The 25,277-nt window shown below is 39.4% G+C and overlaps 1 protein-coding gene across 2 annotated transcripts in view; it reads right to left on the reverse strand.

Annotated features, from left to right (window-relative positions):
- Positions 1 to 4,687: 4,687 nt before the first annotated feature.
- ZC3HAV1L (ZC3HAV1 like) overlaps positions 4,688 to 25,277 on the reverse strand; it is a 37,182-nt gene continuing 16,592 nt past the window's right edge. The window contains exons 5-6 of one of the 2 annotated variants that reach the window (XM_070617959.1): positions 8,837 to 9,013; positions 4,688 to 5,507 (exon numbers count right to left, since the gene is read on the reverse strand). In XM_070617959.1, the coding sequence (XP_070474060.1) occupies positions 9,009 to 9,013 (5 nt within the window). In that variant the 3' untranslated portion in view covers positions 4,688 to 5,507; positions 8,837 to 9,008. Of the gene's footprint in view, positions 5,508 to 8,836; positions 9,014 to 15,064; positions 15,181 to 25,277 lie in introns of those variants that run through there. The other variant, XM_070617957.1, reaches the window with a different exon arrangement.

Consider the following 25,277-nt stretch of genomic DNA (forward strand, 5'->3'; position numbering starts at 1 on the left):
GGGGAGGCGGGTGGAATGGGGAGATATTGGTCACAGGGTACAAACTTCCAGTTATAAGATGAATAAGTTCTGGGGATCTAACATACAGCATGGTGACTGCAGTTAACAATACTGTATTGTGTACTTGAAAGTTGCTATGAGAGTAGAGCTTTAAGTTCTCACCACCGTAACAACAACAAAATGGTCATTACAGGAGGCACAAACTAACCTTATTGTGGTAAACATTTTACAATGTATCAAATCACTACATTGTGTACCTTAAACTTGCACAATGTTATATGTCAGTCGTACCTCAGTAAAGCTGGGGGGGAAAAATAGGAGTAAGAACCAGTGAGCTAGAAGTTTAAGAGTCAACCTTTCTACTAAAAATGATAAAACAGATACTTAAAGAGGTAGAGAAGAGAGAAAGGGCAGCTTGGGTAGAACAAAGACTCAAATATCTGGCTAAAGGGTGTAGACTTAATTTTGTAGGCAATGGTGTCATTAATGACTTTTTTTGAGGTATTATTAGAACTAAGCACAAGAAGGATTACTGTATTAACAATGTATAAGATGATTTGGAGAGAGAAAAGTCTGCCAGTGGAGAGACCGATTAGGACAAGATCTTAACTGTGTGCAAGAAGTATCAAGGATCAGAACATTTTTCACCATAAATAGAACTTTTGAAAAATTGATTATATCTATTTGTGCCAGAGTGTGGAGAAATAGGCACTCTTAGGTTCTACTGGTGGAGGTGTAAATTGGTATGGCCATTTTGGAAGACAATTTGGCCTTATCTATCAAAATTTAAAATCAGCTCACTATCTGGTGCAGAAAATTCCACTTCAAAATATATAGATGCTTTTGTGTTTCTTTCTTTCTCTCTTTACTTCTTTCCTACTTTTTTCCCTCTTTCTTTCTTTTCTTTTCCTTTTTAGTAAGGTTTAATTCAGACAGGTAATTCAATCAGATAAAATTCATCTTTTTAAAAGTATACAGTTCAATGTGTTTTGACAAAGATATGAAATCCTGTAACCATCACCACAGTCAAGACATAGAACATTTCTGTTGCCCTACAAGTTCCCTTGTGCCAGCTTGCAATCTAATCCTGCCTCTCCCCCAAGCCCTGGCAGCCACTGACGTGACTTCTGTTTCTGTAGCTTTGCTTTTCCAACAATTTCATGTAAGTGGAATGATACAGTATGTAGCCTTTTGTACTTGGTTTCTTTTACTTAACTTAATATCTTTGAGATTCATCCAAGTTGTTGTATGTATCAGAAATTTGTTCCTTCCTATTGCTAACTAGTGTTCCATTAAATGGATATACCACAATTTGTTTAGCCATTCACCAACTAGTGGACATTTGGGTTGTTTTCAGTTTTTAGTTTTGTTTTGTTCTGGTTTGGGGGTATTATGAATACAGCTAGCTGCTATAGACATTTGTTTCCAGGTCTTTGAGTGAACATTTGTTTTCATTTCTCTCAGGTAAATGCCTAGGAGTTGAACTGCTAGGTCATGTGGTAAATGTATATTTATCTTTATAAGAAATTTCCAAACTGTCTCCCAAAGTGGATATATATTTTATATTCCCACCAGCAATGTATGAGTTCCAGTTGTGCTACACCTTTCTCAGCACTTGGTTTTTCAGTGATTTTAATTTGAACCATTCTAGTTGGTATGTAGTGATATCTCCTTGTGGTCTTACGCATTTTCCTAATGACCAATGATGTTGAGCACCTTTTCATGTGCATATTTGCCATTGATATTTCTCTTTTGGTCAAGTGTCAGTTCAAATCTTCTACTCATTTTATAATTGGATTGTTTGCCTTCTTATTATCAAATAGTAAGTATCTTTATATATCCTGGATACAAATCCTTTTTCAGATAAGTATTTTGCAAATATTTTCTCCTAGTCCCTAGCTTTTTTCATTCTCTTAAAAGTATCTCTCAAAAAGTGGAAGTTTTTAACTTTAATGAAGTCCAGTTTTGTTTGGTTTGGTTTGGTTTGGTTTTTGAGGAAGATTAGCCCTGAACTAACATCTGCCACTAATCCTCCTCTTTTTTGCTGAAGAAGACTGGCCCTGAGCTAACATCCATGCCCATCTTCCTCTACTTTATATGTGGGATGCCACCACAGCATGGCTTGACAAGTGGTGCATAGGTTCATACCTGGGATGCAAACTGGAGAACCCTGTGCCACCAAAGCAGGACACGGGAACTTAACCACTGTGCCACCCGGCCAACCCCTGAAGTCCAGTTTTTAATTTTTCTTTCTTTTCTGCCTCACACTTTTTGTGTCCTATCTAAGACAAGGTCTTAGACACAGGGCCACAAGTATTTTCTCCTATGTTTCCTTCTAGAAATGTAATGCTTTAGCTCTTATTTTTAGCTCTATGATCCATCTGAGTCAACTTTTATATATTTTGCAGGATAAGGGTTAAAGTTAATTTTTTCTGTATGATGCCCAGGTGTTGAAAGGACTATTCTCCATTGAATTGACTGTATACTTTCTCAAAATTAATTGCCATGTATGTGTGGGTCTGCCACTGACTAGTTGCCCCCAAGGAACTCAAGGGTGGATTTGGAAGATTTAACGGTTTTTCCAAAGTGTTTTTTTTCCTTTTGTTATGTTAAGGAGAGGCAATCACCAACCTCCCTGAAGCAGACCAAGCCTCACCACCAGAGCTACACCTATGACTTTTGCCTTATTTTTAATGCTAAGGTCTCTCCAGGAGGAGCTTAGGCCTTATTACCGTAACCTGCAGTGTATATGGAAGCATGTTTTCCAACTGAGCCTGCGCAAGCTAATACCCACCTCTCCATTTGAATATTCATTCCCCACCTGGAATAAATGTCCCTGCTTCCCTTTGTTTGGGGATGCCATGACTTTGGAAATGATTCCTCATGGTCTCCTCTTTGCAGCAAATATACCCTACTTTGTGACACAACTTATTTCTGGTGGAGAGTCTGATTTGACTCACAAGGAGGTGAACCCACTTTGGTTTTGGTAACAGGTCTATTTCTGGACTTTCTATTCTGTTCCATGAAAGATCTATCTATTACATGGGGGAAGGAAGAAAGCAAGACACTATATAGCGTAATCCCCTTAAAGGAAAAAAACTGTAATTGTAAATCCACTTTTATAAAAAGTATGTGTATAAACAGCAATTATCACTGGAAAAAGAAATATAATTTAGAGAGGGGTTAGGGAGTAAATATATGAAGAGGAATCTTTTCTTTTATGAAGAAGAACATTCGCTTTTTACTCTATATATTAATACATCTGATTACAATAATATTACATCATTTGAATTTTTAACACAAGACATTACTATTTCTGTATTTAATTTTTTTTAGTAAAAATTTTGTGGGTTGAATGGAAAATAGAAAATGGATGAGACACATTCTGGATGTTAAATCAACTGATGAAATATGAGGAGAGAAAAGAATAAAAGATGATTCAGAGGTTTTGAGGCCACATATGCAAGGATAGATAAAAGGAAGTCAGCTGGAGAGGCTGGCTTAAGGGCAAAGAAGCAGCGTTGAGTGCTGAAAGCGCTGGCAGTGAGGAGCTGGGCCAGCACCCGGGGAGCAATGTTGGCACAGCCGTGGGTGGAGAAGATGAGCCCCAGGCTAGGGAGACAAGGCAGGTAGGGCTAAAAATACGAATATGGAAATCATTGGCACAGAATTATTAGCTAAAGATGTGAGAGGAAATGACTGTGCCTGGGAAGAGAGGAGAGAGGAAAAGAAGAGGGCCGAGGATAGGCCCTCGAGAAAGGACTTCATTTTGGAAAAGCTGAAGAACAGTCAGTGAAAAAGATAGAGAAAGCCTCTGAGAGAGAGCTGAGGAAAACAACAGAAATGTGATGTCACCAAAGGCCTGGAGGGAAATTTCAGAGGGGAATGGTCAACGTCAGGGACAATAAGGACTGAGAAGATCTCTTTGACTTGATGATGTCGTCATCAAAAAAGAGAATTTCTGTTGAAACAGGGAGGGGAAGAGACAATAATGAGGGTAAAAGAATGACCTGGTTGGGAAATAATGGAGGCTACAGAGAATGATACACAGCTGGGATATATTATAGGATAGATAGGACTGAACATCCCTGTAGATAGAAGAGAAGGTGTCTGAAGACAGTGAGAGAATAAAATGCAAGGAAGGGATAACTGATAGAGTAAATTTTCAGAGCTAAGAGGAAATAGAATCAAGAGCAACTTGTAATTCTTTTGAAAAGGCAGAGCCAGCAACCTAGTGTCCAGTCTCAGGAGAGTGGCTTGATAAAATTATAGTAGAGTAACGAGAGGGAATGCTATGCTTCTGTAACAATAACTGTGAAGAAACAAAGGATGTGTTTGGGTTACAATGTTAAATGGGGAAAAAACCTAAATATAAAATAGTTTACAAACTGATGTAAAACAACATGTATGACCAGAATGGAATTGCACAATACTTAAATTTGGTGTATTAAGATAATGAGATTATGGACATTCTGTCCTTTGATGTTGTTGTTATACATGTCTTTTCAATAAAAATATGTTTAGAAAAAGGCAATGTCTTCCTCCAAGAGAAGAGAGAAAGGATAGAGGATGATGGGTCAAGATGGGCCTTATGTAGTCTCTAAGTGATTTCTCCCTCTTCAACACTGTAAGTCTCAGTGTTAGATGACAGAATTTGGACTTGTCAACCTACATAAACAGAAACCAGTTTAAGAGGCAAAGCATTTATTTAGGATTAAAGAATTGCAATTCGGAGAGTACCATTTCAGGTAGAAACCCAAACAGTGTACTGATTACAGGAGAAAGGCTTAGGGTTTTTAATGGGAAAAGGGAAGATAAGGTGAGTTTTATTAAAGAAGAATTCATTGGTGCTCGACAAGGTTTGTACTTCATAGATTGTCTTGAGATTCAGTCATCAGGCAAAAGACTAGACTTGTATTTCATTGATTGATTGAGATTCAGTCATCAGCAAAGTCCAATTTCATCAGTCCTTACAAACAGGATATTCTTATCTTTAGTGACTTCTTGAAATGTTGGTGGTTTGGTTCAGTTTGGAAGATAAAGAAAGCAAGACATGCAATGCAATTCCTCTGAAATGGCTGCTCTGGCTCAATTTTAATATGGCTCCACTCTTGTCATCTTTCACATTTCCTCTTTTGATCAAGATCTTTCTCCAAAGGCATCGCTGATCAAATACTGGAAAGCATTGCTGATCAGCGTCAAAGCACCACTGGTCCCCTGTCACCAAGAAGGCTCATTCCTGGTACCTCATGTCCCAGGTAGGAGGGAGAGTGGTTTCCTCAGGGGGTTTTAGGCCACATTTGAGGAACAAGAGTGCCAGAGCAGAGGAAGGCTCTACTGTCAAGTTCTTTCAAGGGCAGACATCTTCTGCAGTTCCTTCAGGTTTCTCCTATGAAGTTTCACAAGCCTTTGGAATCATTTCAAAGCACCAAGGGACCATTATCCAAGTGGTGTTTTTATAACATGGAACTTGCAGAGGAGACAAAGTTTTACAAGAAGGAGAATTCCTGTAACAACAAACAAAATGCTAAGTCTAAATTGGAGGATAGAACTGAACCAGGAGGCAATGCCTGAGGGCAGCCAGCTAAAGAGATCAAAGAACCACAGGATGTCAATGGGCACTGCATGTAACCATTTGGCTTGTGCCTACATTCTGTCTAGTTCTGTCTCTAACTTGCCAGAGGTGTTTACCCAAGTAAAACAAGAGGTATTTGCAACTGTTACAAATGTTACCTCCTAAATCTCTGGAGGTTTCTTGGTTAGGCAAGAAGTTCTAGACACTTTGTACAATGAATTAGGGGAGGAATGGCAGAGAGGTTGGTAATTAAGAGTACTAAAAGATTCTCCAGGTTTACATACAGGCTGAGGCTTCTGATGACAAACCCAAGAGTCAGAAATATCTCACCCTTTCGTAAGATTAGGAGATGCTGATAAGAGTATTGTCTTTTCATGAAAGGGAAGGAGAAGATAAGGTAAACAACAGCAAGTAAAAGGGATACAGGCCTGGTCTGGCCATTTAGGGAAAGCTCTCTGCCTCGATGTCAGCTGCTTCTCTTCCTAGTTAATTTGGTTTGGAGGTCTCCAGCATTTGTACAGGGCTGGATGTCAGGTGGAGCCTTCTTTAGCTGTGAGGTGTATCTCCAAGGTTCAAGGCCTTCTAGTTCTGCAGCAGTGTTGGTGGTCGGGAGTACTCGGTAAGATCCTTTCCAACAGGGCTCAAGAGGTATCTTTTGATATCGCTTCAGAATACCCAGTCACCAGCCTCTAGACTGTGATCAACAGGGTCTTTTAAATTGGAATCTAGGCAAGCTTCTTTAACCCTGATGATACGCTTGAATATAAGACTTACAGGAGCTGGTCGTATTAGCATAAGACAACTGGGGATCAGCAGAAGGCTGTGTACCAACAGACACTGATCTGCTGGTGACCATCCCGTGTAGTGTCAGTTGAGGTTTTCCAAAAAGGGCGCTGTGAACAGTCAGTGAGACCAAAGATACTACCCTCGGCCAGGGGAGTCCAGTCCACAGGTATATAACACAACCTCAAAGATAATTAATAGGATTAGAATCTCACATCTACAAAGGTCCAACATAATTTTTCTCTCCACAGTTGCCCTCATTTTTTAACCAAAGATAATCGCAGTAAAACTAATTTGTTTATTTTAAAAATTTGGCTTGTGGGCCGGCCCTGTGGCCGAGTGGTCAAGTATGCGCCCTCTGCTTCGGTGGCCCAGGGTTTTGCTGGTTCAGATCCTGGTGCAGACCTGCATAATGCTCGTCAGGCCATGCTGTGGTGGCATCCGACATGGAAGAGCTAGAATGACCTACAACTAGGATATACAACTATGTACTGGGACTTTGAGGAGGAAAAAAAAAAAAGAGGAAGATTAGCAACAGATGTTAGCTCAGGGCCACTATTCCTCATCAAAAAAAAAGAAAAAATGGGGTTGTAACTTAAATGATATAATAAGTTGCTCTACCTGTCAAACTACATCATTCCTAATTTGCTTCTGGGTACATAGTTCTATTTTAACTTAGGGAAGAAGGCCTATAAAAAAAATCCCTACCATCCTCCAAATATCAGCTTCCGATTTGGCCAAATTTCTGATCATCAGTTACTAAATCCTTTCAAACACCTTGTCAGGTTTCAGCCAGTACAGACAGTAAATATTTTTGGCAGTGTTCAACAACAACAGCTCCATTAATTTTTCTTTTTTCTCTCTCTTTTTTTCTTCTTCTCCCCAAAGCCCCCCAGTACATAGTTGTATATTCTAGTTGCAGGTCCTTCTGCTTCTGCTATGTGGGATGCTGCCTCAGCATGGCCTGATGAGCAGTGCCATGTCCGTACCCAGGATCCAAACCAATAAAACCCTGGGCTGCCGAAGCAGAGTGCACAAACTTAACCACTCGGCCATGGGGCTAGCCCCCTTCTCCATTAATTTTCAATTTTAGTTTTCCCTTGGCTGTTTAAGGGAGTAATGTAGCAGTTTGCCGGAAAATCTCTCAGAGTCTTGTTAACACTGAGAGGGGCTCATATAGGGCCTTCCTTTGAAGGTAGATATGGGGGGATCTGTAAAGGCATTAACTTAATGGACTTTTGTACAGTCTTTTCTTTTAGGTACCTCTTATTTCATAATTTTTCATTAGCTTTTTGCAATGAAACTTTCAATAAGGCTATTTTGGAATTTCGAAGCCTTTGCTTTCAAGTGCACTTCTTAAATAATCTTACCTAATTGGAACATTCCTTCTAATGGCCAACAGAATTCCCCTGAGGCTGGTGGGAGTTTGGTAGGACCCTAGCCAAAAGTGGAGATCAATCTATATTTCTGTCCAGCCATATCTGACCATAAATGAGGTGCAATCTTTGTTACTGTCTCACCATGTTTTGCGGCCCCCAGTCTGACGGTTACCAGGCCAAGCTCTTCGGACATGAAATAAGCTTAGTAGGATTTTGCTCTTCTTTGTGCATATTTACAGCTTCTGAGACCATAGTTTTTAAGCAGACGTAGCAGAAGGTGGAGGGCTTGACACTTTAGAAATTAAAGATTACATTTAATTTGCCTGGTGCATGGTTCTCAAATCTAGTATGCAAAAAGACAACTTTTGGAAGCTTAAAGGAGCCCCAAAGTGGCCACTGTAATTTTAAATCACCTTGAGTATTATCAGTCCACTGGGACAAAAATTTATAAGAGGAAGGACTGTAGTTCTTAAACACAAAACCAGCTGGAGTTCCCAATGGAGGAACTTCTCTGGAAACTTTAGAAAATGAAAGTCCCTGGTAAAGAAAAAGTGCAACTTAGAATGACAATAGGGTTTTTTATATGCACATTAACAGGGTTGGCTAAGCCTTGGGTCTCTTGATGCCAAACTAATACCTAAGAGGAATGTACTGCAGGTTGGGGATTGTGTGATGTTTTTACAGTGTACCTTGTTGCACAGAAGTTTTCTTGAGGTTGGTGGGTAACCTAGCATCAATCTAGCCTATTCCGTGACCAACTTACCCTACCGTGGGAGACTTCTTGAGGTGGTGAGCACCGTAATGGTCCTTAAATGCTCAATCCGTGCCCACCAATTTTGTGGCTTTATCTTCCAAGATGTCCCTTAGCAATAGCTTTTACCTCATATGCATATTAACCCACAGCAAAGTTTGTCTAAGCAGAAATTTTACCAAGGGAATCCCCTCCAAAATTCAAAGTACTCACCTATCTACTGACAGAATCCTCTCCTGCAGTAAAAGTAACATCGGCACTGTAACCAGGGAGTCCCCTGCTTGCTTGAGAGAAATCTCTGTTGTGATGGTGAAAGTGGCTTCACTGATCCCAAAGAAAGGCACTAACCTCAATCAAAGGGAGGGAGGTCCAAGCCTGAGAGATCCCATGATTGGAGGAGTTGGCTGTCCATGGAAGCAGCTTAGTCACGAGGGGGCTGGTTTTGGTATTGAACCTTTTTCCAGGGGATGCCAGTCTGTGAAGGTGAGATTGCTTCAGATCCCACTTCTGACACCATATGTCAACCTGCAAAAACAGAAACCTGTTTAACAGGCAAAGCGTTTATTTGAGCTCAAAGAATTGCAATTTAGAGAGCATAGACCCAATAGAAATCCAAATAGTGTCCCAATTACAGGAGAAGGTCTTAGGGTTTTTATGGGGAAAAGGGAGGATGAGGTGAATTGTATTAAAGAAGAGTTCATTGGTGCCAGATGAGGTAAAACTAGGTTTTCACTTTACAGATTGGCTTGGGATTCAGTCATCAGGCAAAAAGCTAGACTTGTACTTCATTGATTGGTTGAGATTCAGTCATCAGCAAAGTCCAATTTCATCAGTCCTTACAAACAAGATATTCTTGTCCTTAACAACTTCTTGAACCATTGGCAGTTGGGTCCAATTTGGAAGATAAAGAAAACAAGACATGCAAGACAGTTCCTCTGAAATGACTGCTCTGGCTCTATTTTATTATGGCTCCACTCATGTCATCTTTCACAGACTATAAATGCAAAAAGCCAGAAAAGGAAAAGATCAGGTGAGCTACAGCAGATAGGGAAATTTTCACAGACTACATGGGGCTCAAGCTTAGTCTTAAACAATGGGAAAAACGGGTGACACTTGTGAAAGGAAGAAAGAAGGAGAAGAGAGAGGGTATTGTAGAGAAAAGAAAGGTAGAAAGACAAGACACAGCCAAGGTAGAAATTGCACAGGTAAGAAGGTAGAAATGAACAGAATGTGGCCCAGGATGGATCACTTACCTAACTGGAGGAAAAGCTATTTAGACAAACTTTGCTACAAAAAAGAAAATAAGTAGGATATGGTCATAATGTAGCAAGCAGAGAGTTTAGACCTGCCATGGTCTAAACAAAAGAATTACCTCTATTTACCTCAATCCTGCCTGTCATAGTGGAAGCCAGTGGAGGGAGAAACAGCTTCAAAGTACCTATGACTGCAGGTACAATGTTTACAACCAGGACCCTTGGGATGGGCTGGAAATGTCTGTCCCTCTTGCATGGCTTGGCAGCAATAACAGCAAGTAAGAACATTTCTGAAGTAGGTTCCAGGCCTTGCCTCTCTGTTGCAGTTTCCCTCACCTCCTTCTCCCCACCTCCCTTCTCCCAACACACAAGCTGCCACAGATCAACTGGCTCAATCCTCTGCCCACACTCTCCGTGGTCATTTCCCGCAATAGCCCCAAATCCACGGGCAGCTCTCCTGAGGCATGGCAAAACTCCACAGTAGAATCATGGCAACAGTTGGCGAACGCTGTTTTTAGAATCACCCTCATTCTCTGGCATTCCACTAACTCCAACCCACATATGACTGTGTTCTAAAACTCATCAATTCTGGCTCAAATTCAGAATGAGAATAATGATAGTAGGCTAGCTCAGTTCTTTGTTCTTCCGACTTGTCATGAGTTCAGATCAATTACATGAATAAATAAAGCCAAACCCACTAACTATATATCTGTTCCTAATTTCCCTGCTTCTCTAGAAAACTTCCTCCTCACTCAAATCTCTAGATGGACACCCTTCCTAGGAGAGATCTCTGCTCTTGAGCCTTCTGTAGTTGTGGGCAGGAAATCACTTCACCAGGAAGCCTTCCCTGGTCTCCCTGAGCTGGGTTTACTGCCTTTCCTCTGTGCTCCCGTAAGTCCCCATGATACCTCTGTCACTGCATTGACCACACGGAGTAAATCTTCATATGTCTGTAAGTTCTTCAAGGGCAGAGACCTCCTCATTTTCATCTCTTTATTCCCCAGTGCCTTGTCAGGTTGGAGGGCTCAATTAATGCTTGTTGAATTAGTTGGAAGTACATCCCAAGTACTTCCATTTGGAAGTATAAGAACTAAGCTCTAAGTGAGTCTCTTCCCTCAGCTCATCCCTCCCTAGTCCCCAATTAACAATTAACCTAGTTAATTAATCACGAGTTTGTCCACAGTTCTTTGGTACCAAGGCCAGAAGGGATGTGCCATGGCACCTACTTATTCATTCTTACACTGATAGAGTAACTTCTCAGACATCAAAGTATGTCAAGAAATGCTGGATTCCTCTGCTATACACTATGAAACACCAACCAGAGATTGCTTAAAAACATAAAAGGTCACTTCAGACGTGATATTAACTTGGTCTTGTACAGCATTCAGTAAGCTATAGTAATTGGCATCAGCAAATGTTTATTAAATTTAGTGCTCTTCACAGAATTAGAAGAAGAACACAATCTCTGCCCTTTAGGAAGTGACAGTCTCCAAACAATAAAATACGTTTACAAAATTTGAATTGTATAGGCTCTGGATAAAAATTGTGAGAAGCTGGATGATGAAACTATCTGCCCACAAACAGCTCTGTGTGGAACTCATCCACTATTTAAAAGGGCAAATTAAGGAATTTCTAGCCCGACACGGTCCAGAAGAACGTTCTGCAATGACAGAACTGTTCTATAAATCTGCTCTGACCAATGAAGTAGCCACTAGCCACAAATGGCTACAAGCATTTTGAAGTGTAACTAGGGTGACTGAGGATCTGAATTTTTAATGTTACTTAATTTTCATTAATTTAAAGTTAAATATCTACATGTGGCTAGTGGCCACCATATTGGACAGCACAGCTCTAGACCATGAAAAAAAAGGTGTGATGGCTGCCATGTGTTAAACTAAGTATAGAAGGTGCCAATTTATATCACGCTATTCAGATTGGCCATAAGTCCTGAACATGGTCCATGACAGGCACTGATATCTACGGCAGAGGGACCATTCTTCCAGGCGCTGCCCCAGGGCCTCTTCACAGGCTTTCCCTCTGGCCTTAGCCCTTCACCCCCCCTTCACCTGACAGGCTCTCCTCACCCCAGCCTCCCCTAAATGCCCTGTCCCCACCTAAGTAAGGCATTCCCATTAGTGTCTTCTTTCTTAGCACCTACTATTTGAAACTGTGTATTTAATTCTGTGTTTGGTATCATGTCTATCTGTGCCACTAAATCATAATCTCCATGAGGACAAAGACCATTATTTCTTGTTCAGAGAGGGGTATTGACACAATGGTTGATTCCTCAGACTCTTGAGCCAAGTCTATATATATTTGTGTCATAGTTCTACCACTGATTAGCTATGACACTTTAGCCCTTCTGTGCCTTGGTGTCCTCATCTATAAAATGGAACAACAATAATGGTAACTACCTCGTGGGGTTGTATGAAGATTGGATGAGTTGTTATACACAAAGCACTTAGAAAAGAGCCTAGCGTATAGCAAACTCTACATTACAGTTAGCTATTGTTATCCTTTGCCGCTACGTGGTCAATGCCCGGCACAGTGCCTGGTACACATAGTAGGTTCTTAGTAACTACTTACTGAATGAATGATTGAATTTCCATCAGGCTACCATAGTAATGTTTTGATCTTTTTTTTTCCATCCACTTTTGGCCATCTTAAAGCAATGACAATAATCTCTAGAAATATGCTAAATAATTATAATAGTGGCCAGTTAATTTATAGTTAATGTGATGTTGACTTTTGTTTTTAAAGACATAGACACTAAGTTAATGAAGCATCTACTTGTTTCTAGCTTCTAAGAGTCTTGTAAATATTATATAATGATTTTGCCGTGTCTATAATGTAATCGGATATTCACTACTCATTCTGTTGACGTTATGTACTATATTCAGAGTTTTCTTTGTGATCTGCTAGTCTTGCATTTGGAGATAAGTTCTACTTAGTCATGGCGTGGTCGAGAACACCAGATTTAGATGAAAACAGATCTGACTTTGAATACTGATTTATCGTTTAATAATTACGTAACTTTGGGCATGATTTTTCTGAGCCTTGGTTTTCTTACCTAAAAATGGAAATGTTAATATCTGCTTCATAGTGGTGTCCGAAAATAAGTTAGAGGATCAGGTAAGTCACCCAGAATTATAACTGGCATCTAATTAAATATACAATGATAATTATTATTGCTCAATTCTTTGCTGTAATTTTACTTAAGAATTTTGTTAAAAAAATAAGAAGAAAGAATTTTGTAATTATGTTCAAAAATGAAATTGGCTTCTAATAGAATTTTTCAGGAATTTTCCTTGTCAGTGTTGAGAATAGCACCTATTTAACTCGCAGAATTAATTTGGGATCATGCCATATTTCACATTTTTCTAAAAAGAACTTTAATTTTTTATTACACATTGTAGAAAAAGCAGAATATACAGAGAAGCAAAGTCATGAATATAAAAATTATCTGTAATCTCACCACCCCAAAAGTAGCACTGTTAACATTAGACCATATGCTCTTCCAGGCACTTTAAATGCATGAATGCACACACACGTATAATACTGATAGAAAATTGGGATCAGATTGTACAGAATATTTTGTTTCATTCAACATTATAAACATCTTTTCACCTTAATAAGTAATACTTCCAAAACATCATTTTGAATGGTGGCACTGTGTTCCAAAATATGAACCTATATAAGTTGTTCATCAAATTCCCTACTGTTGGACATTTGGGTGGTTTCCAATATTTTACCATTATAAGCAATGCTGCACCAAATATTGTACTGGATATTTTTATTAGCCCACATCCATCCTCTACCCTTCTCCACCATGCTGTTTGCTTTGGGAAGCTGACCTTCGCAAGACTCTGGCATTGGGCTTCCTCGCTTTCTGGATTCCTGCAGGTTTGGTCAATGGGAAGCATCAGCAAGAAATCTTATAATGAGAAAGGGAGGGAGGCAAGAGTGTTTATTCCCCCAGCTCCCTCCCAGAAGGGCTACCAATTGGCTGGGTTGGCTGGGCTCTTGAACATAAGACCTTGAACGCACCTAGTGGGAGCTTCTCTCCTATGGCTACTCTCCCTGAGTTCCGGTAACAGCTCCCTCCCGTCGCACTTTCACGCTGAAGGTGGCATGATGTCCCCATCAGTGGTAGCCCAAGCACCCCACCATCCTTTGTTGGTTTCCCTTAACCCTTCCCACATCTTTGTAAAGAGTCCTTTGTTAAATTCTCCCTACTTATCCACTTTAAGTATGCCAATCTGTTCCCTGCCGGGACCCTAACAAATACAAATGACGTTGGAACTAAATTCCTCTACACATATTTTATTATCATCCCATGATAAATTTCTGAAACTGGAATTATTTGATCAAAGAGCATGTGTATTTTTAAGACCTTTTATAATATTACCAACTGTCTTCCAATATATCCTTCCTGTAGCAGTGCATGAGAGCATCAGCTTTCAGGCCCCTTGTCCAACTGGGTATTATAATTTCTTCTCATCTTTTGTTGTGGTCATAAACATTTCCATAACATGGAGATCATCTCATCTTTGAAAGTGGGTGATGGGGGAAGATTACCTAGTAATCAGTGCAGTCCACTTGTTGTGGTTGTTCTAGTGTAACTTTCTCAGTGTCCTCCCCTGCTATTACCTGTTACAAATTGACATGCTAGCCCACATGGCCTTTAAGAATTCACTAAAATTATACCTGATTTCATCTTACCCACGTTATGGGGGCCATCTCTTCCCCTCGCCTCTGTCAAAGCTAAAATAGTTTTTGTGTCACATCTCTCTCTGCAGAACCTTGTCACTCTCTGGATTTCAGTTAACTTGGCTGACTTCTGACCACAGCTCTCTTATGGGTTTAAGAAAAGTTATGATTTTGTAGGTTATCTGGTTTTCTCTTGTGACTTTCTACATTATGAGGTGAAGTGCAACTCCCCACTTAATTTTTTGAAAATTTAATTAAATCTTAAGAATATTTTTATAAAAATTATATTCAATACCACATTCAATGTGCATGTAATTGCTAATGGAAGGAATCAGTGTCCTGTCTCTCAAATGTTACATGGAAAACAACCTATATAAATATTGAGAAGTAGTATAAATTGTTTAACAGTGCAAAATGTTTCCCAGCCGCCACGTGCACTTGCAGCAAATACTATATGATTTGTGAGCACCTCCAGAACCACTGATTAGACCACAAAGAGGAGAGAAAATGGACACTGGAAACTACTGGGAAAAGCTATATCATTTTGTAGGATTCTACTGTGTCCATGCTATCTGAAAGGCAGGACTTGACAAGTTAGTTTGTTTTTGCTTACCTACACATTTCCACCACTGAAATCCTCCGCCAAGTCCAAAACGATATCTGTTTCCAGTGTTGGCAGTGGTACAACCCATACACCTGCACAGCATTCAGAAGCAATCACCTTTTGTGCTGAGGACATAGGATAAGAGACATGGGGAAGCATTTCCCTGGGGCCTAAATGGTGTAAATCATGAACAGAGAGGAACTTCTAAAGCAGAGGCCCAGGGCAGGGGCCCCTCTTGCCCAGGTCTGAGGGTTTAAGGGCAGTCTTGATCTACCTCATCTCTGTTACTCAATAATTAAACATGGTAGTATATCTAAAGGACTTAAAACAGCACTTGTCACACAGTAAAGGAGCAATTAAGTGGAAGCTATTATAATTATCACTATTTCTCATCATGGATGAGACATATTAGCTTTACGTATCTTAAAAATACTGATTTCCTGAAAGTAGACCATTATCTTACCCCGTATAAAAATTTAACTCAAAACGGGTTAACGACTTGAAAGTAAGGCCTGAAACCATAAAACTTCTAGAAGAAAACAGAGGCAGTACACTCTTTGACATTGGTCTTAGCAGCATCTTTTCGAAAACCATGTCTACTCAGGCAAAGGAAACAAAATAAAAAATAAACAAATTGAGACTACATCAGACTACAAAACTTCTGCAATGCAAAGGAAACCATGAACAAAATGAAAAGAGAACCCACCACCTGGGAGAAAATATTTGCAAATCATATACCTGACAAGGGGTTCATCTCCAAAATATATAAAGAACTCACACAACTCAACAATAACAAAAAACAAACAACCTGATCAAAAACAGGTAGAGGATTTGAACTGAAATTTTTCCAAAGAAGATATACAGATGACCAACAAACACATGAAAAGATGCTCAACATCACTAATTATTAGGTAAATGCAAATCAAAACTACAAGGAGATATCACCTTACACCTGTCAGAATGGCTATAATTAACAAGACAAAAAACAAATGTTGGAGAGGATGTGGATAAAAGGGAACCCTTATACACTGCTGGTGGGAATGCAAACTGGTGCAGCCACTATGGAAAACAGTATGGAGATCTCTCAAAACATTAAAAATAGAAATACTATATGACTCAGCTATCCCACTGCTGGGTATATATCCAAAGAACATGAAATCAACAATTCAAAGAGATTTATGCAGCGCTATGTTCACTGCAGCATTATTCACATAGCCAAGACATGGAAGTAACCCAAGTGCCCATCAACTATAGACACACACACACACACACACAATAGAATACTACTCCGCCATAAAAAAAAGACAAAATCATGCTATTTGCAACAACATGGATGGACCTGGAGGGTATTACGCTAAGCAAAATAAGCCAGACAAACACAAACACCATAAGATTTCACTCACATGTGGAAGATAAACAAACACACAGATAAGGAGAACCGATTAATGTTTACCAGAGGGGAAGGGAGTGAGAGGTAGGGCAAAAGGGGTAGATGGGCACATATGTATGGTGACAGACAAAAACTAGACTATGGATGGGGCCAGCCCCACGGCCGAGTGGTTAATGTTCCATGTGCTCTGCTTTGGCGGCCTCGGTTTACAGGTTTGGATCCCGCATGCAGACCTACTCCACTCATCAGCCATGCTGTGGAGGCATCCCACATTACAAAGTAGAGGAAGACTGGCACAGACATTAGCTCAGGGCTACTTTTCCTCAAGCAAAAAAAAGAGGAGGATTGGCAATGGATGTTAGCTGAGAGTGAATCTTCCTCACAAAAAAAAAGAAAAAGAAGAAAGAAACTAGACTATTGGTGGTGAGCACGATGCAGTCCATACAGAAACTGATTTATAATAATGTACACCTGAAATTACACAATGTTATAAGCAAATATGACTTCAATAAAATAATTACATTAAAAAAATACTGATTTCAGTCTCTGTGGCTTTCCATTTGGATTCCAAGGTCCAAAATAATTCTATTTGGTATTGCTTTAAATGTTATCTACCCCTTCTTAGTTGCCTAAAATATTCCTTGTTATTAATGTTCAACAATTTAAAATATTTATTCAGGTTTACTGTTTTAAATTATAATATTTGACAAGACCTTGGGTACACTTTTGAATTTCAGGCTTAACTGAATTTTTGTTTCCAATTCTAAGAAATGCTCCTTTATTACAACCCTGATTAAGTTGCTAGTCCAGAACTTCCTCAGAAATTCTTTTTAATCTGCGGTTGTAGTTCTGTGCTCTATTGCCCAGGTCAGTAATTTTGCTGGTAATATTATAACTCCTTTACTCCATCTTTCTGTATCTTGGATTTGATTTTTCAATTAATCTTTGGCATTACTGATTGGCTGTACTGTAAATTTAATTCCACAGTTGTATACTTTTAATAAGCATAAAACAATTAAGTATTATCTTAATTTTTATAGCACTCACAAATGTACTGAAATAGTTTTTCATCCTAATCTGCTTTTTCTCTAGTATCTTCATGAGATCCCAAATGGTCATAACATTCTGCTTGGAATTTCTTTTTCTACAATTGGTTTTGGTTTTGCTCTTGTTTTGTTTTTTCAGGGAAGGATTTTCCCTGAACTAACATCTGTTGCCAATCTTCCTCTTTCTTTTTTCCCCGCCGAAGCCCCAGTGCATGGTTGTATAGCCTAGTTGTAAGTTATTCCAGTTCTTCTATGTGAGCCACCACCACAGCATGGCAACTGACAGACGGGTGGTGTGGTTTGGTTCCACGACCAGGAAGTGAATCTGGGCCGCTGAAGCGGTAAGTGCCAAGCTTTAACCACTAGGCCATCAGGGCTGGCTCAGTTTTGCTCTTCTTGTACTATAACTTTTTTTGATTGGTCTTGGGCTATTTTTTTTCCCTTTCTTCATTATTCACTGAGTGTTTTTCTACTGACTTTTGATGCTGAAGTTTTTGTTTTAGATGCTTTCATTGGTATTTTAGAGGATTTTGTCAGTTCCATTAGATACTACAAAAAAGTGTGTTTGCATTTTACAGGTCATCCATTATACCTTAGAGACAGGCTCAGAAAAGGTAAATTTATACTTAGGGCATCAACCATGTTAGAAACCTTCAATTCACATGAATGATCTTTGAGATTTAAAAAAAAAAAAAGCAAAATCATTAATGTATTGGTTTTCTTAATGACATCATCATTAATTATATCACTGTCTTTATCTATAAAGTATTTTAAAAATTAAATGAAATAGGGGCTGGCCCCGTGGCCGAGTGGTTAAGTTCGCACGTTCCGCTGCAGGCAGCCAAGTGTTTTGTTGTTCAAATCCTGCGCACGGACATGGCACTGCTCATCAAACCACGCTGAGGCAGCGTCCCACATGCCACAACTAGAAGGACCCACAATGAAGAATATACAACTATGTACTGGAGGGCTTGGGGGAGAAAAAGGAAAAAAATAAAATCTAAAAAAAAAATTTTTTTTTTAATTAAATGAAATAGGAAGCAAGAAGCAAAGTTTAGCAGTTAGCTTCATTTTGGTGAGGTAAACGTTGTTAAGGAAAACGTTTTCAGTTCTTTTCCTTTTAAGAAAAGCCTAGTCTCCTCAAAATGGTGGCAAATGAGAACTTGCTTCTCATGCCACCTACTTGCACAGGATTCTTTTCCTGCTGAAAACTTCCACTAGCAATTGCCAAGTATCAGGATGATCTTTATTGAATTGCAGAAGGGGAATCATTGGGATAAATCTCCATGTCCTATTTCTGAATATCCCATTCATCACGCTCAGTAGACAGTGACTGCCAGCATAGTTAGAATTTTGTTCTGTTTTTTTAAAATTCATGTCATTAAAAATTTTTTTATCGTGTTTAGCAAAGTAGTACATCTGGGTAATTTTTTTAAAGATCATATAGATCAGCACTTATCTAATGAAGAAATTGAATCAATAACCTTCCAAAATAGAAAGCACCAGGCCCAGATGGATTCATTGGTGAATTCTACCAAACTTATTTAAAAGAGAAATTATGCCAATTCTCTACAATCTCTTTCAGAGGATAGAAGCAGAGGGAATACTTCCTAATTCATTCTATGAAGCCAACATTACCCTACTACCCAAACCAGGCAAAGAAATTACAGGAAAAGAAAACTACAGACCAATATTCCTCATGAAGAAAGATGCAAAAATCCTCAACAAAATATTAACAAATCAAATCCAAAAAAGTATGAAAAGAATTATACACCATGATCAAATGGTCTTATATTGCTATAAAACTAAAACAACTCTAAAAAAATAAAGTCTTTATTAAAAAATCATATAGTTCTATCAGCTTTTAAAAATAAAATATATAACAACAACAAATATATATATATGTATACAATGTATCTACTCATTTAGAAAAACAAATGAACCCACAGGAAGGCTGAAACAGAGCATTTATCATTGCTCACAAATTTAGAGGTTGACTGGGCAGTTCTTTTGGTCCTGGGTAGGCTTGCTCATGCACTAATGGTAAACTGCAGGTCAAGTAGGCAGCTCTGCTAATCTTGACCAAGCTCTCTCACATGTTTGTGGGACAGCAGGCTAGAGGCTGGTCTAGGATGGACTCAACTAGGACAACTGGATTGTCCTCCATGTGATCTCTCATCCTACAGCAGGACAGTCCAGGCTTCTTCACATAGGGTTCCAAGAGAATGAATGGAAGTGTCCAAGGCCTCTGGAATCCTAGGCTTGGAACAGACATACTGTCATTTCCTCTGCATTCTATTTATCAAAATATGTCATGCGGCCTGCCCAGATTTAAGGGGTGGGGAAAGAAAACCCATCTTTTGGGGGGTTTTTTGAGGAAGATTAGCCCTGAGCTAACATCTGATGCTAATCCTCCTCTTTTTGCTGAGGAAGACTGGCTCTGAGGTAACATCTGTGCCCATCCTCCTCTACTTTATGTGTGGGATGCATGCCACAGCATGGCTTGATAAGCAGCGTGTAGGTCTGCACTCAGGATCCAAAATGGTGAACCCTGGGCTGCTGAAGCAGAGTGCGCAAACTTAACCTCTATGTCACTGGGCTGGCCCCAAGAAACTCCATCTTTTGATGAGAGGAGCTACAAAGTTACATTGCAAAGGACATAGATATGCAGAGGGGTAGAGTATTAGGCCATTTTTCCAACCAATCTATCATTATAGGTGCCTTTACTGTGCTGGCACGTAATAGGTGCTCAATAAATGTCATATGTTATTATTATGGATAACCAGGCAGCAAATCCAGGGTGAAGTGACCACCAATATATCACCTAGTATCGGATTTGAGTGGATGACTAATGCTAAGACCTGCCTATGAAAGGCTGAATGTATTTAAAATACTGTATTAACCATGCTTTTTAGTTTCTGTATCTGAGATTTTGACATCTGAGGCCTTGCAGACTAAGGAGGGACTGCCCCTCCCAGGATTAGAGGATTCCTAGGATTCCTAGAGATAGAAAACAACCTCCTGCCCCTCCTCTCCTCTCTTTTGCCTTTTGTATGCAAACTAACCAACTCAGAGCCCACACCTTTCCTACCTCCTGCTTTATTGCTCTAACACTATTCTTCTGCCCTAACTACCCCAGGGCTAGGCATCAGACAACTAGAGGCAGCCCCTACACCTTAGAGCCCACTGAAGTTATTCAAACTGATCAGTCCTAAAGCTGCCTTGCCAGCTCACCCATTCCTGTTTCTCTCTCTATCCCTCTCCCTCTTTCCATCTCTTTCTCCTTCTCTCCCTCTCTCTCTCTCTCTCTACCTGTGACCAACTTTGGTGCTCTCTCACACAGCTCTGCATGGTGTGTCTTGCACCCTCCTTTTTGGAATTGTGAGCAATATACTATCTTTGCAATGGCAATCTTCTAATCTGTTGGCCTCAGCATATCTGAATAGAAACAAAATCTATATTTTAAAACAAATACTGCTTGCCTTGTTTGCAGGAACTGTATGATCCATGGCCAGAGTCAAGGCTAACAGGTAAAACCATTGAGAGGAATTAACCAGTACCCAGAGTACCCAGTAGTCAGAATAAAAGTCATCAAGAGACTGACGTCAGCATCATCCCCGAGTGAGCTCTTCCCTTAGACTCTCCCCTCTAAGATACAAGAAAAAGGATATTCATAAACCAACAGAGGACATTCACACAACACAATGGATGTCTGAGAGACCCATACAGCCATACGTCTGAAGGTGAGGTGCTGGACCCTCTGGGAGGAAGTAGAAGGAGGTAAGGAGATCTACTCTCCCTCCCCCAACTGCAGCAACCTAGGGAGCAAGACCACGCATGGACCTGAGAGCAGAGTGGGGAGGGAGCAGGCCTCTTCAGGAACATGTTTGCTCTCTGAGTTACCTCCCAGCCTGTGGGAAAGCTCAACACTGAGGAACAAAAGCAATTGGGAGGGTGTCTTCATGAAGCTGAGCAGCCCAGGAGGGCAGAGAGCAAGTGCAGAGTGGAAATACCCCTGGGATCATGCACTCGAAATAAAGTGTCCCTCCCCCAGCCTGGTGCATCAGCTCAGGCAGATGGCCTGAGCAAGGGACCCCTGCAAGAGTGCCTGCACATAGGTCTGTAAAGCACCAGCAGTGAGCATGCAAACACAGACAAGCCCTGTCAGTATAGCTTCCAGGGACAGGCACAGCTGCCAGGGATCGTGGTGGACCCAGAGTACACAACACCTGGAATCTGCAACCAGATACTACCACTATGTGAAGGCACATCCACCCCATTAAATAGTATGAAGAGGTATAGTAACACTCCAGCCAAGAAGGAGGACAAGCACCCAGAAATCAATCCTGAAGGCACAGAAATTTACAATCTAAGTGACAGAGAATTCAAAAAAGCTATCATAAAAATACTCAATGAGTTACAAGAAAACTCAAAAAGAAAGGTCAATGAAATCAGGAATAAAATTAATGAACAGAGGGAATTCTTCACAAAGAGATTGAAACCATAAAGAAAAAAAAAAACCCCAATCAAAATGTTGGAGATGAAAAGCACAATGAATGAGATAAAGAAAATCTAGAGTCCTTAAATAACAGAGCTGATATTATGGAGGACAGAATTAGCAATTTAGAAGACAGAAATATAGAAATGCTTCAGATAGAGGAGGAGAGAGAACTAACACCAAAAAGAAATGAAGAAATTCTCTGAGAAATACCCAACTCAATTAGGAAATGCAACATGAGGATTATAGGTATTCTGGAGGCAGAAAGGAGCAGAGGGCTTGTTCAAAGAAATAATAGCTGAGAACCTCCCAAACCTGGGGAAAGAGCTGGAATTACAAGTAAAAGAAGCTTACAGAACTCCTAAGTACATCAATGTAAAAAGACCTTCTCCAAGTCATATATTAGCAAATTTGCCAAAAGTCAATGAGAAAGAAAAAATACTAAGGGTAGCAAGGCAGAAGAAAATAACCTACAAAGGAACCCCCATCAGGCTTTCAGCAGATTTCTCAGCAGAAACCTTACAGGCTAGGAGAGAATGGAATGATACATTCAAAATTCTGAAAGAGAAAAACTTTTGGCCAAGAATACTCTATCCAGCAAAAATATATTTCAGATATGATGGAGAAATAAAAAACTTCCCCAGATAAACAAAAGCTGAGGCAGTTCATTGCCACAAGACCCTCCCTACAAGAAATGATCAAGAAGGCCTCATACCTGGAAAAAAAAAAAAAAGAAAGGGTTTACAAAGCCTTGATCAAGGAGATAAATAAGCAGACAAAATCAGAAAATTGCAGCTACCAAAACAGGTTAGCAAACATTTAATTATGACCTTAAAGATAAAGTAAAGGAAAACATCAAAAATAAATATCATCACTGCAATTTACCCACAAACTCACGACACAAAATGGAATAAGTTGTGACAACAATAAATTAGGTGGGGAAGAGGAGAGGGAGGGAAACTGCTTAGACTAAGAAAATAAGAGCCTATCAGAAAATGGACTATCTCATCTACGAGATCTTTTATTCATAACCTCATGGTAATCACTAAACAAAAAATCAGAACAGAGACACAATGATAAATAAAGAGAAAACTGAGAAAATCATCATAGAGAGCTGCCAAACTGAATTGGCAGTCAGAAATACATAGGACAAGAAGCACAAGGGAAATACAGAACAAACAGAAAACAGGTGATAAAATGGCAGCATTAAGCCCTCATATATCAATAATCACTCTAAATGTAAATGGATTGAATTCTCCAAACAAAAGACACAGAGTGGCTGGATGGATTAAAAAACAAGACCCAACAATATGCTGCCCCCAAGAAACACAACTCAGCTCTAAAGACAAACACAGGCTCAGAGTGAAGGGATGGAAGATGATACCCCAAGTGAGTGGCAAACAAAAGAAAGCAACTGTTGCCATACTTATATCAGATAAAAGTAGACTTCAAGATAAAAAAGGCAATGAGAGACAAAGAGGGACAGTATATGATGATAAAAGGGACACTCCACCAAGAGGGCATAATACTTATGAATATATATGCACCTAACACAGGAGCACCAAATACACAAAGCAACCATTAACAGACCTAAATGGAGATATTTAAAGCAACACAATAGTAGTAGGAGACCTTAACAACCCTCTTACATCAATGGATAGATCATCCAGACAGAACACCAACAAGGAAATAGTGGAATTAAATGAAAAAATAGACCAGATGGATTTAATAAATATATATAGAACACTCCATCCCAAAACAGCAGAAGACACATTCTTCTCAAGTGCACATGGAGCATTCTCAAAGATAGACCATATGTTGAGAAACAAGGCAAGCCTCAATAAATTTAAGAAGATTGAAATAACAACAAGCATCTTTTCCAACTATAATGCTATGAAACAGGAAATCAACCACAAGAAATAAGCAGATAAAATGACAAATATGTGAAGACTTATGGTCGCTACTGAACAACCAATGGATCATTGAAGAAAAAAGGAGAAATCAAAAAATATCTGGAGACAAAGAAAATGAAAATACACCATACCAAATCATATGGGATGCAGCAAAAGCAGTCCTATGAGGGAAACTCATAGCAATACAGGCCCACCTTAACAAGCAAGAAAAATCTCAAATAAGAAATCTTAAACTATACCTACAAGAATTAGAAAAACAAGAAAAAACAAACCACAAATTCAGCAGAAGGAGGGAAATAATAAAAGTTAGAGCAGAAATCAATGAAATTGAAACAAAAAAAAAACAGTAGAAAGGATCAATGAAACTAAGCACTGGTTCTTTGAGAAGATAAAATTGACAAACTCTTAGCTAGACTCACTAAGAAAAGAAGAGAGAAGTCTCAAACAAATAAAATTAGAAATGAAAGAGGAGAAATTACAATGGTATGCCACAGAAATACAAAGGATTATAAGAGAATACTATGAAAAACTATATACCAACAAATTGGACAATCTAGAAGAAATAGATAAATTCTTAGGACTCACACAACCTCCCAAAACTGAATCAAAGAACCTCCAAAACTGAATCAAGAAGAAATAGAGAATCTGAATAGACCAATCACAAATAAAGAGATAGAAACAGTAATAAAAAACCTCCCAAAAAGTAAAAGTCCAGGACCAGACAGCTTCTCTAGAGAATTCTACCAAACATTCAAGGAAGATTTAATACCTATCCTTCTCAAATTGTTCCAAACAATTGAAGAAGATGGAATACTTCCCAACACATTTTATGAGGCCAACATTACCCTGATCCCAGAGCCAGCCAAAGACAACACAGAGAAGGAAAATTACAGGCCAATATTGCTGATGAATATAGATGCAAAAATCCTTAACAAAATATTGGCAAACCAAATACAGCAATACAGTAAAAGGTTCACACACCATGATCAAGTGGGATTTGTACCAGAGAGGCAGAGATGGTTCAGCAACTGCAAATCAATCAATGTGATACACCATATTAACAAAATGAGAAATAGAAACCACACGATCATCTCAATAGGTGCAGCAAAAGCATTTGACAAGATTCAACATCCATTTATGATAAAAACTTTCAGTAAAATGGGTACAGAAGGAAAGTGCCTCAACATAATAAAGGCCATATATGACTGATCCACAGCCAACATCACACTCAAAGGGGAAAAACTGAAAGCCATCCCTCTGAGAACAGAAAAAATACAAGGGTGCCCACTCTCACCACTCTTATTCAACATAGTACTGGAGGTCTGGGCCAGAATAATTAGGCGAGAAAAAGAAATAAAAGGAATCCAAATTGGCA

Source organism: Equus przewalskii, chromosome 4, assembly GCF_037783145.1.
Source record: "Equus przewalskii isolate Varuska chromosome 4, EquPr2, whole genome shotgun sequence".
In the NCBI taxonomy this organism is placed as follows: Eukaryota; Metazoa; Chordata; class Mammalia; order Perissodactyla; family Equidae; genus Equus; species Equus przewalskii.